This window comes from Merops nubicus, unplaced genomic scaffold, assembly GCF_000691845.1.
Source record: "Merops nubicus isolate BGI_N331 unplaced genomic scaffold, ASM69184v1 scaffold590, whole genome shotgun sequence".
In the NCBI taxonomy this organism is placed as follows: Eukaryota; Metazoa; Chordata; class Aves; order Coraciiformes; family Meropidae; genus Merops; species Merops nubicus.
The window spans coordinates 1,338-12,713 of record NW_008581895.1 but is presented as its reverse complement, the minus strand read 5'-3'; the positions used below and the strand labels follow the sequence as shown (position 1 = coordinate 12,713).

The 11,376-nt window shown below is 50.7% G+C and overlaps 1 protein-coding gene across 1 annotated transcript in view; it reads left to right on the top strand.

The window, feature by feature from the left end:
- Positions 1-9,112, top strand: part of MSANTD2 (Myb/SANT-like DNA-binding domain containing 2) — a 9,664-nt gene extending 552 nt beyond the window's left edge. The window contains exons 2-4 of the mRNA XM_008935749.1: positions 3,715-3,817; positions 4,770-4,830; positions 8,269-9,112. Of these exons, the coding sequence (XP_008933997.1) occupies positions 3,715-3,817; positions 4,770-4,830; positions 8,269-9,112 (1,008 nt within the window). The remainder of the gene's footprint in view (positions 1-3,714; positions 3,818-4,769; positions 4,831-8,268) is intronic.
- The last annotated feature ends 2,264 nt before the right edge of the window (positions 9,113-11,376 follow it).

Here is an 11,376-nt window from a genome sequence, read left to right as displayed (position 1 = left end):
AGCTTCCTTTGACCTTGGATTTTGGGGTGCCCTGTTCCTCAGCTTCAGATTTTTGAGGTGTCTCCATGCTGGTGGGTCCCCCCTGAGCTTCCTTTCTCCCTGGATTTTGGGGTGCCCTATTCCCTAGGCTCCTCTTTTTGGGGTGTCTCCATGCTGGAGCTTCTCCTGAGCATCCTTGTCCTGGATTTGGGTGCATCTTGTCCCCTGGGTCAGGTTTTTGGGGTGTCTCTGTGCTGGTGGTACTCCCAAGCTTTCTTTGACCCTTGACTTTGGGGTGCTCTGTTCCCCAGGGTCATATTTTTGGGGTGTGTCCATGGTGGTGGTTCTCCTGAGCATCCTTTGACCCTGGATTTTGGGGTGCTCTGTCCCCCAGGGTCAGGTTTTTTGGGGGTCTCCATGCCGATGCATCTCCCAAGCATCCTTTGATCCTGGATTTTGGGGTGCCCTGTCCTTTGGCTTCAGCTTTTGAGGTGTCTCCATGCTGGTGGTTCTCCCCAGCTTCCTTTGACCCTGGATTTTGGGGTACCTTGCTCATCACCTTCAGATTTTTGAGGTGTCTCCATGCTGGTGGGTCTCCCAAGCATCCTTTGCCCCTGGATTTTGGGGTGCCCTGTTCCCTAGGCTTCTCTTTTTGGGGCGTCCCCATGCTGGAGCTTCTCCTGAGCATCTTTGTCCTGGATTTGGGTGTATCTTGTCCCCTGGTTCAGGTTTTTGGGGTGTCTCTGTGCTGGTGGTACTCCCAAGCTTTCTTTGACCCTTGACTTTGGGGTGCTCTGTTCCCCAGGGTCATATTTTTGGGGTGTGTCCATGGTGGTGGTTCTCCTGAGCATCCTTTGACCCTGGATTTTGGGGTGCTCTGTCCCCCAGGGTCAGGTTTTTTGGGGGTCTCCATGCCGATACATCTCCCAAGCATCCTTTGATCCTGGATTTTGGGGTGCCCTGTCCTTTGGCTTCAGCTTTTGAGGTGTCTCCATGCTGGTGGTTCTCCCCAGCTTCCTTTGACCCTGGATTTTGGGGTACCTTGCTCATCACCTTCAGATTTTTGAGGTGTCTCCATGCTGCTGGGTCTCCCAAGCATCCTTTGACCCTGGATTTTGGGGTGCCCTGTTCCCCAGGCTCATCTTTTTGGGGTGTCTCCATGCTGGTTGTTCTACTGAGCTTCTTTTGGTCTTGGATTTGGAGGTGCCCTGTCCCCTGGGTTCATTTTTTTGGGGTGTCTCCATGCTGGTGGGTCTCCTGAGCTTCAGTTGGTCTTGGAGTTTGGGGTGCTCTGGTCCCCAGGGTCAGGGGTTTGGGGTGTCTTTCTGCTGGTGGGTCTCCCAAGCTTCCTTTCCCCTTGGAGTTAGGGGTTCTCTGTCCCCCAGCTTCATCTTTTTGGGGTGCCTCCATGCTGGTTGTTCTCCCAAGCTGCCTTTCCCCGTGAAGTTTGGGGTGCTCTGGTTGCCAGGGTCAGATTTTTGGGGTGTCTCCATGCTGATGGGTCTCCCAAGCTTCCTTTGACCCTGGATTTTGGGGTGCTCTGTTCCCCAGGCTCATCTTTTTGGGATGTCTCCATGCTGGAGGTTCTCCTGAGCATCTTTTGGTCCTGGATTTTGGGGTGCTGTGGTCCCCAGGCTCAGTTTTTTGAGGTGTCTCCATGCTGGTGGGTCTCCCAAGCTTCCTTTGAGCCTGGATTTGGGAGTGCCCCGGTCCTCAGCTTCAGGTTTCTGGGGTGTCTCCATGCTGGTGCTTCTCCCCAGCTTCCTTTAGTCCTGGCTTTTGGGGTGCTCTGTCTCCCAGGTTCAGTTTTTTGAGGTGTCTCCATGCTGGTGGGTCTCCCCAGCTTCCTTTGGTCCTGGAGTCTGGGGTGCTCTGTGCTCCAGGTTCATGTTTTTGGGGTGTCTCTGTGCTGGTGGTCCTCCCAAGCATCCTTTCATCCTGGATTTTGGGGTGCTCTGGTCCTCAAGTTCAGCTTTTTGGGGTGTCCTCATGCTGATGGTTCTCCCAGGCTTCCTTTGACCCTTGACTTTGGGGTGCCTGGTTCCTCAGGGTCAGGTTTTTGAGGTGTCTCCATGGTGGTGGTTCTCCTGAGCATCCTTTGACCCTGGATTTTGGGGTGCCTTGTCCCTCAGACTCATCTTTTTGAGGTGTCCCCATGCTGGTGGCCTTCCAAGCCTCCTTTGACCCAGGACTTGGGGTGCCCAATAACTCAACAGTTGGGTGGTTTGGAGCTGCAGGAGATGAAACCTCCTTTGGTTTGAAGGAGGTGCTGGGCAGGTGGTAGGAGCCCAAGGTGGAGGTGCTCTCCAGGTGGCTTTGGTCCCGCCAGTTAGCCCTGCCCACTGCTCCTGTTGGGAACTGGAGTTGGGGTCACCTCTGGTCTTCCACCCCTTCAGCTTTTGGGCTTCCCTCACTCAGAGTTGAAGATCTTCCAAAGTTGGAGGTTTCCCCACTCAAAATTGAAGATCTTCCAAAGTTTGGAGGTTCCTTCACTCGAAGCTGGAGGTTCCTCCACTCAAAATTAAAGATCTGCTAAAGTTGGAGGTTCTCTCACTCAAAGTTGAGGTTCTCTCACTCAAAGTTGGAGGTTCCTTCACTCAGAGTTGAAGATCTTCCAAGGTTGGAGGTTCCCCCACTCAAAGTTGGAGGTTCCCCCACTCAGAGTTGAAGATCTTTCAAGGTTGGAGGTTCCCCCACTCAAAGTTGGAGGTTCCCCCACTCAGAGTTGAAGATCTTTCAAGGTTGGAGGTTCTCCCACTCAAAGTTGGAGGTTCCCCCACTCAAAGTTGGAGATTCCCCCACGGAGATCCCACTCAAAGTTGAGGTTCTCCCACTCAAAGTTGAGGTTCTCCCACTCAAAGTTGAGGTTCTCCCACTCAAGGTTGGAGGTTCCCCCACTCAAAGTTGGAGGTTCCCCCACTCAAAGTTGAAGATCTTCCAGAGTTGGAGGTTCTCTCACTTCAATTTGGGTTTCTTTCAAAGCTGAGGTTCTCTCCCTCACATCTGAGGTCCTGTCCCTCCAGCAGTGGTGGCAGGAGGTGGCTGGGCTGGGTGACCACGGGCAGGTTTCTTGGCCAGGTCTTTGTTTCCCAGTTGCTGGAGCTGGTTGTCTTCTCCTCTCCATGCTGAAGCAGCTGGGGAGGAGACCTCCACCATGAGAAGGCCCCCACTCCCACCCCACCCTCCTCTTCAGGGAAGGGTTTGGGTTTAACCCGGGTTCCTCAACGCTTGCTGGGGACCTCTGGGAATTTGGGACCTTTGGTGACTTCACCTCTTCTAAATTTCAGCAGCTTCCAGCAGAGGCAGAGCGAGGTAGCCAGGAGCCCAAGCTCTGGAGGTGACCCACCTTCTCCTAGCTCAGTAGCTTAGGTACATCCACCTGCCCCGGGCGTCTCCTCGCTGGAGGAGGAAGGTTGGACCACCTTTGCTTTGGGGACACCCTCTCTCCTGTCCTCCTGTCCCCTCTCTGGTTGGAGGTGGCCGTTTCTCCGGGCTGGTTTGGGTGTCTCTTGGTGGTTCCATCTGCCCCGTGGTCGCTGGATGAACGTGGCTTTGGGGGTTTGTCTTCTTCTGCCTCAGACCCTCCGTAGGTGCTACAGCCGGGTGAAGGAGCACGGCGTGGGCAAGAGGAAGAGCAGCTACACCTTCGAGCAGCTCGAGCAGGTCTTTGGCCAGGGGGGATGGGACTCCCAACCCTGCCAGCCCGTCCTCATCAACAGCAGCGGCCTCTACCAGGAGCTGGAGTCGGATGGGAGCACCATGGAGGAGTATTCCCAGGAGGACTGGGGCAACCACAGCCAGGAGCTTCACTGCTACCAGACCGGCGAGCAGGACCTGGGTAAGGAGTCTTCTCCTGGCTCTGCTCTCGCCCAGCTCGGGCTGAGGTTGCTCTCCAGGGAGGGTTGGAGGGGGTGAAGGACCTCCTGAGGTTCTCCAAGGTGTGAGGCATGCGCCTGGATGGGGGGGAAAGCTCATGGGGCAGCTCTGTGGGGAAGGGTCTGGGAGTGGTGGTGGACACCAAGGTGTCCATGAGCCAGCAGCGTGGCCAAGGAGGTCAATCAAAGGTCTCTTGGGGCAGGAGGAAGTGTGGAAAGCAGGTTGAGGTTCTCCTGCCCTTCTGGTGAGGTCACCTATGGAGGTTTGGGTCTGGTTGAAGGCTCCTCACTTCAAAGATGCGGGTGGGACTGTAGCCTCTCTGGGGTGAGGACAGGCTGAGAGCCCTGGGGCTGCTGAGCCTGGAGAGGAGAAGCCTCAGAGGGGATCTTCTCCATGCTGGTCAGGATCTAGAGGATGGGGTCAAGAGGTTGGGGATCAGCTCCCACTGACCTCACCCCATGGATCCAAGCTGGGCAGATCCCTCTGCAGATCCTCCAGGAGATCAACACCCAACCTCTTCTTGGGTCCAGCTTGCCAAGCTGGTGGCCTTCAAGTCTGGAGAAGTTGTGAGGAGAGTTTTTTCCTCTCTTTTTTTTTTTTTCCTGATTTTTTTTTCTTCCTTTTCCATCAAGTTTTTTTTTTTCCCCCCCAATTAAATTGATTTAGGATTTAATTGCAGACATCCAAAGTCTTCTCCTGGAAACCCTTGGCAGATCCTCACTCCAGCTCTCCTCAAGCTTCCTTGCTTCCAAGGAAGAGAAGTTCTGGAAGACTTGAGGAGTTGGAGTCCTCTCCTTCCTGCCTTGGGGAGCCATTTTCATTGGATTATTTTTTTCCCCCCATTTCAGCCCCCCCAAAAAATCCCAGGACTGTTCTTTCAGCTCCCATTAAATGTTGGAATTTTGATTTCCCAGATGAGCTGCCCCCCACCAAACGGACGTTGAAGATCAAGCAGGAGGCCTCAGAAGACACTCAGTAAGTCTTTTGTGGATCTTCTCCCTTGGGATCTTTTTTCCTTGGACCTGGGGCTGGGCTGGGAGGAGATTTGGGAATGTTTGAGGAGGATTCTCACTCTCTGGGGAAGATTTAGGTGGAATTTTTTGGGATATTTTTCCCATTTCCTGCTTTTTTTTCCCTCTCTAGATGGGAGAAGGCGGCCAGAACTTCCCATCCTTGGTGGCCAGAAGCTGGGGTTGGGTTTGATTTTGTGAATTTTTATAGTTTTCCAGAGGTGCTTTGTAGGATTTTGGGTGGATTTAGTCAGAGAAATGTTGGGTGAGAAATGATTTAAAAAAAAAAGGGTGGAAAAATGGTAAAAAATGAGAAAAGAATGATGAAAAATGGTAAAAAAAGAAGGGTGAGGAAGGAGGGGAAGGGGAGGGTGAAAAAGGAGAAAGAGGATAAAAAAGGAGAAGGGGAGGATAAAAAAGGGAGGTGGAATAAAGAAAGGTGGGGAAAAGATGGAAAAGGAGAAAAAATGGTGGAAAAAGAAAGGTAAGAAAGATAAAAAAGGATGAAAAAGAGGGAGAAAGGGAGGGTAAAAAAGAGGGGGGAAGGATAAAAAGGGAAAAAATAGAAGTGGGGAAAAAAGGAGGATAAAAAGGGGGAACAAGGATGAAAAAAGGAAAGAAGGATAAAAGGAGGAAAAAGGGGGAAAAGGATAAAAAAGGGGGAAAAAAGGATAAATGGGGAAAAAAGGAGGATAAAAAGGGGGAGCAAGGATAAAAGGAGGAAAAAGGGAAAAAAGGATATAAGGGGGAAAAGGATAAAAAAGGGAAAAAAGGATAAAGAGTGGGGGGAAAAGGATGAAAAAGGATAAAAAGGGAAAAAGAGGATGAAAAAAGGAGGATAAAAAGGGGGGAAAAAGGATAAAGAGTGGGAGAAAAAGGATAAAAAAGTGGAAAGGATAAAAAGGGGAAAAGGGATAAAACAGAGGGGAAAAAAGGGGGATAAAAGGGGGAAAAGGATAAAAAGGGGGAAAAGGATAAAAGAGGAGGAAGAAAGGATAAAAAGAGGGAAAAGAGGATAAAAGGAGGAAAGGATAAAAAGAGGGGAAAAGGGACAGAGAAGAGGATAAAAGGGGAAAGGATAAAAAAGGGGGGAAAGGATAAAAGTGGGGAAAAGAGGAATAAAGGGTGGGAAAGGCTAAAAAAGAGGGGAAAAAGGAGGATAAAAAGAGGGAAAGGATAAAAAAGACAGGAGAGAGGATAAAAAAGAGGGTGGGAAAGGATAAGAAAGAGGGGCAAGGATAAAAAGGGGGGAAAATGATTAAAAATGGGGGAAAAAGGATAAAAAAGGGGAAAAACCAGGAGGATAAAAGGGGGAAAGGATAAAAAAAGAGGGGGGGGAAAAGGATAAAAAGAGGGGAATAGGATAAAAAAGGGGGGGGGAAAAGGAGGATAAAAAAGAGGGACAAAAAAGTGATGGGGAAAAAAGGGGGGGAAGGGAGGAGAAAAGAACCCCCCCATTTTTGGGGTGCCAGAGGCCTTTTTGCCCCATTGAAGAGGCTTTTGGGCCCCTTTGGGGTCAATTCTCCCTCTGGAGGCCTCGAAAGCCTCCAGAGATTTCCGAGCTGGAAGCTCCCAACAGCCCAAATCTTCTCCTGGGGTGAGGTTGGCTCTGTGCTTGGGTGGAATTTTGGCTTTTTAGGGTTTTTTGGGGGGGGTTCTTCACCCCATTCCTCTGCTGTTGGCTGGAAACCTGCCCACGTTGTCTTCTCCTGCCTCTGGAGGAGGGACTCTGCTCCTGAAATGGGGAAAAAAGTTGGGAAAACCCCCGCAAGAAAAGTTGGTTTCCAACATCTACTCAAGGTTTGAAGGAGCCTCAGAGGAGCCTTTGGTGTTGCTGTGGTGTTCCTGTGGAGATGGAAATGGATCTGGGGTCAGGAGGTGGTTTGTCTTCTCCTGTGGCCCTCTGCTGCTAGAGAGGGGAGGTGGAAATGGTTCCTCAGAAGTGACTGCAGCTAAGGAACAGGAGTTTGGTGATGATCCAACCAGCTCATCTCCCGAGGAACAAGAGGAAACAGCCTCAAGTTGCCCCAGGGGAGGTTGAGGTTGGACCTGAGGAACATCTTCCTCCAAATGGTTGCTCAGGGCAGTGGTGGAGTCCCCACCCCTGGAGGGGTTCCCAAGCCGTGGAGATGTGGTGCTGAGGGACATGGGGCAGTGGGGACCTGGCAGTGCTGGGGCAACTCTTGGACTCAATGACCTTCAAGGTCTCTTCCAACCAGAACAATTTTAGGGTTCCATGACCCATCGTGTGTCAACCAGCTCAATGCTGAGCTCTGTGGTCCCAAACCCAACATCTCTGGAGGCACCAGGTCCCCCAGAGCAACAGCACTGGGAGAACCTTCTGAAGACCCACGTGTGTTGGACCTGCCTACCAGAGCAGGTTGAGAGGAGAGCCTTGGAGGCTGGACCTCTCCAGCACCTCAAGGAGGTTCTGCAGCTCCCAAACCTTGCCTTTGAACGTGGTGGAAGAAGAGACCTGATCCTTGTGGACCATCAGCAAGCTCTTGGTTGAAGACCTTTGTGTCCCCTCACCGTTGGGTTTCACTCCAGCACAGAGAGGACCCCCCGAGAAGAAGGAGAAGCTCATGTGTAAGACGACCAACATCACCTGGGGCAGGGGCTGAAGGTTCCACACGTCCTCCTGGAGAGGAGAAGGCCCCGTGGAGACCTTCTGGTGGCCTTCAGGACTTCAAGGGGGACCTGTCAGAAAGCCAGGGATGGACTTTTGAGCAGGGCCTGTTGGGACAGGACAAGGGGGTGATGGTTTGAAACTCAGAGAGGGGAGATTGAGACCAGAGAGGAGGTTTGTTGGTGCTGAAGGGTGGTGAGACCATCCCTGGAGACACTCCAGGTGAGGTGGGATGGGACATCACACCCCTGGAGTAACCCAAACCCCAATTTTTCATGGATTTGATGCACGTTTGAGATGGGAGGTGACCTTGACACCCCACCACAGGTAGGAACGGGACGTTTCCACCACCTTGGGTTGGGTTTGTTGGTGTTCTGGTTTTTTTTTTGGGGGTTTGATGAGCAGAAAAATCCATCTGAGAAGCTGAGCTGGAGGGATTTATCAAGCCTTGTTTTCTCCACCAGGTTCTCCTGCAGGACTTTGGGTGTGAAATCGTGTGTCCAGCAGCGGTTGTGGTTGGCTTGAGGTATTGGAAGGAGCTCGGGGTTGGGTTTATGTTGAGATGAACCAAGACCAAAAAAAAAACCAACGGGGGTGGTCTCCGAGTACCTAGAGACCTAAATGACCCCCAAAAACCAGCCGAGGAGGTCAAAAAAATAAAAATTAAGGATGGACTTTCTCCACAGGGTTGGGTTGAGCAGCTTCTCCAGGTGCCTTCACCCATCTCCCCATGTTTTTCTTCTCCTTTTTTTCCCCCCCTCCCTTTTCTCCCAGGAAACGCGACGTGATGCAGAACATCGTGAGGATCTTGGAGTCGGTGCAGCTGAAGTGGGAACTTTTCCAGAGCTGGACGGACTTCTCCAGGCTCCACCTCTCCAACAAGCTGGCCATCTTCGGCATCGGCTACAACACGCGCTGGAAGGAGGAGATCCGCTACCACCACGCCGAGATCAGCTCCCAGGTGCCCCTGGGCAAACGCCTCCGGGAGTACTTCAACTCCGAGAAGCCCGAGGGCAGGGTGGTGATGACCAGGGTGCAGAAAATGAACTGGAAGAACGTTTACTACAAGTTCCTGGAGATCACCATCAGCGAGGCTCGCTGCTTGGAGCTCCACATGGAGATCGACTGGATCCCCATCGCTCACTCCAAACCCACCGGCGGGAATCTGGTGCAATATCTGCTCCCGGGGGGGATCCCCAAAAGCCCCGGGCTCTACGCCATCGGTTACCAGGATTGCCAGGAGAAGATCCCCTCGGCTCAGAGCGGATCCCACCTCGACGTGGAGCTCCCCGGGGAGCTGGAGATCCCTTCTCCCCAAGCCTCCCTCCGCGTGGAGATGGAATCCACCCGCATCATCTACTGCTACCTCGGGATCGCCGAGGGCCGGACTCTCCAGCAGTGCCTGTTTTTGCATTTCCAGGCCAGCTCCAAAACCTTCAGCAAGGATTGGGTGGGGATCAACGCTTTCTTATCCCAAAACTGCCTCGTCCAGCCGGGAGTCTCCCCCAAATCCATCTACATCAAATTCGTGGAAGTGGAAAGGGATTTTTTATCCGCCGGCTCCTTGGTGGAGTGCCTGGAAAAAGCCATCGGGTACCCCTTGAAATTTAACAACTGAGCCTCATCCCGGAGGATTTCCAGGCTCCCCACGATCCCAAATCCGGAGTTTTCCTCTTGGAAACGAGGGGGTCGTGTCCTTTTTTTTCAGGGAATGGGGCTGAGGGGCTGTCTCCCTCTCCCCCTGGCCCTGGAATGACATTCCACGCGGGACGAGCGCTGGCGTTTTCATCCAAAACTCTTGGGGGTTGTGTTTTTTTTTGGGGAGGATTCGGTTGGATTTGGGGGAATAAAAGGGGGATTTTCCAGATCCCAAATGTAGGGGGGGTGGGTGGGTTTTGTTTTCCCCCACCCCCGTGAGTGTTCTCCTGGGATAAACAAGCAATAGAGCAAAAAAAACACGTTGGATCTCACCTCCGAGGAGACCGGATCTGGGGTTGGTTGGGTTTTTTTTCCAAACTTGTAGATAATGGACAAAATTCACTTTTTTTTTTTTTTTCACCCATCCCAGTGTTCTCTTTCCAAACAGTGTTGCCTGCAAAAAAATCAAAAAAGACTTGGATTTCTGTGCTGTATCCCACTTTTCCCACCACCGTGGCCGCCTCCACCTTTCTTTTATCCCTTTTTTTAACCATTTTAACCCTTTCCCAGCCTTTTTAGTTTCCTTTTTATTCCGTCGACTCGCTCTTTTTAGGGGGGTTTTTTTTATACCAAAACGACCCGGCAGCTGGGAAATTTTGGGTTGCTTTGGGGTGTTTTCTGTTTTTTTTTTTTTAAAAAACCATCGTTCTGGATACGATCAAAGCTGTGAGAAATTTTTTGGGAGGGGAAGGGAGGGAAAAGGGGAGGGGGGGGGGCACATTTAATGCCTTTTTCAGACGTGTTCTTATTAAATCCCATCATCCTGCTGGCTGGCGCTGGCCGTTTCCGTGGGGTTTTGTTGGATTTTGGGGGTTTTAATTCTATTTTTTTCCCAGCTCATCCATCGGGGAAGTTGTGACATGAGATGAATGTGTCGGTCTTAATAAAATGGAGCAACCACGGCCGGGCTTTGGATTTTTCCTGGCTGTGGGGGAGGGAATTCGGGGGGTCGTGGAGGTGGTTTTTCCCAGGGGAGTTGCTGTTGGTTTGGGATCTGGAGGATTTTGGGGTTTTCTGGGCGTTGGGTGTGGTTGCCGTTGAGGGAGTGGCCTCAAAATAGCCTCGAAAGGGGGTGAAGTGATCAGGAAAAGGGGTAAGTTGCCTTGAAATGGGGTGAAAGCGCCTCAAAATTGCCTCAAAATGGGGTGAAGTAATTGGAAAGTGGGGTGGATTGCCTTGAAATGGGGTGAAATAATCAGAAAAAGGGGTAAATTGCCACCAAATAGGATGAAATTGCCTCAAAAATGGGGTGAAATAATCAGAAAAAAAGGGGTGAATTGCCTCCAAATAGGATGAACTTGCCTCAAAATGGGGTGACATAATTGGAAAGTGGGGTGGATTGCCTCAAAATGGGGTGAACTAGTCAGAAAAAGGGGTAAATTGCCTCCAAATAGGATGAAACTGCCTCAAAATGGGGTGAAATCACCTCAAAAGTTGCCTCAAAATGGGGTGAATTGCTTCAAAATAGGGTGAAATAACCCAGAAAAAGGGGTGAAGTGCCTGCAAATAGAATGAAATAATCTCAGAATTTCCTCAAAATGGGGTGAAATAATTGGAAAATGGAGTGGAATCACCTCAGAATATGATGAGTTGCCTCAAATTGGTGTGAAATTGCCTCAAATTGGGTGAATTGCCTCAAAATTGGGTGAATTGCTGCAAGGTAGGGTGAGATAATCTCAAAATGAAGTGAAATAACCTCAAAATGGGGTGAATCACCCTGAAATTGCCTCAAATTGGGTGAATTGCCTCAAAATCAGGTGAATTGCTGCAAGGTAGGGTGAAATAACCTCAAAATGGGGTGAATCACCCTGAAATTGCCTCAAAAGAGGGTAAACTGCCTGAAAAACTGGGGTGAATCAATGCAAATAGGATGAAATTGCCTCAAAGTGAAGGGAAATAACCTGGAAATTGCCTCAAAATGGGGCAAATCAACTCAAATAGGGTGAAATTGCCTCAAAGTAGGGTGAAATTGCTTCAAAAATGGGTAAAATCACCTTAAATTGGGGTGAATCACCTCAAAATGTGGTGAAACTACCATATAATGGGGTAAATTGCCTCAAAAAGGGGTGAAACCACTTCAAAATCACCTCAAAATAAAGTGAATACTCTCAAGTAGGGTGAAATTTCAAAATGGGGTAAATTGCCTCAAAAATCGGGTGAAATCACCATAAAATCACCTCAAAA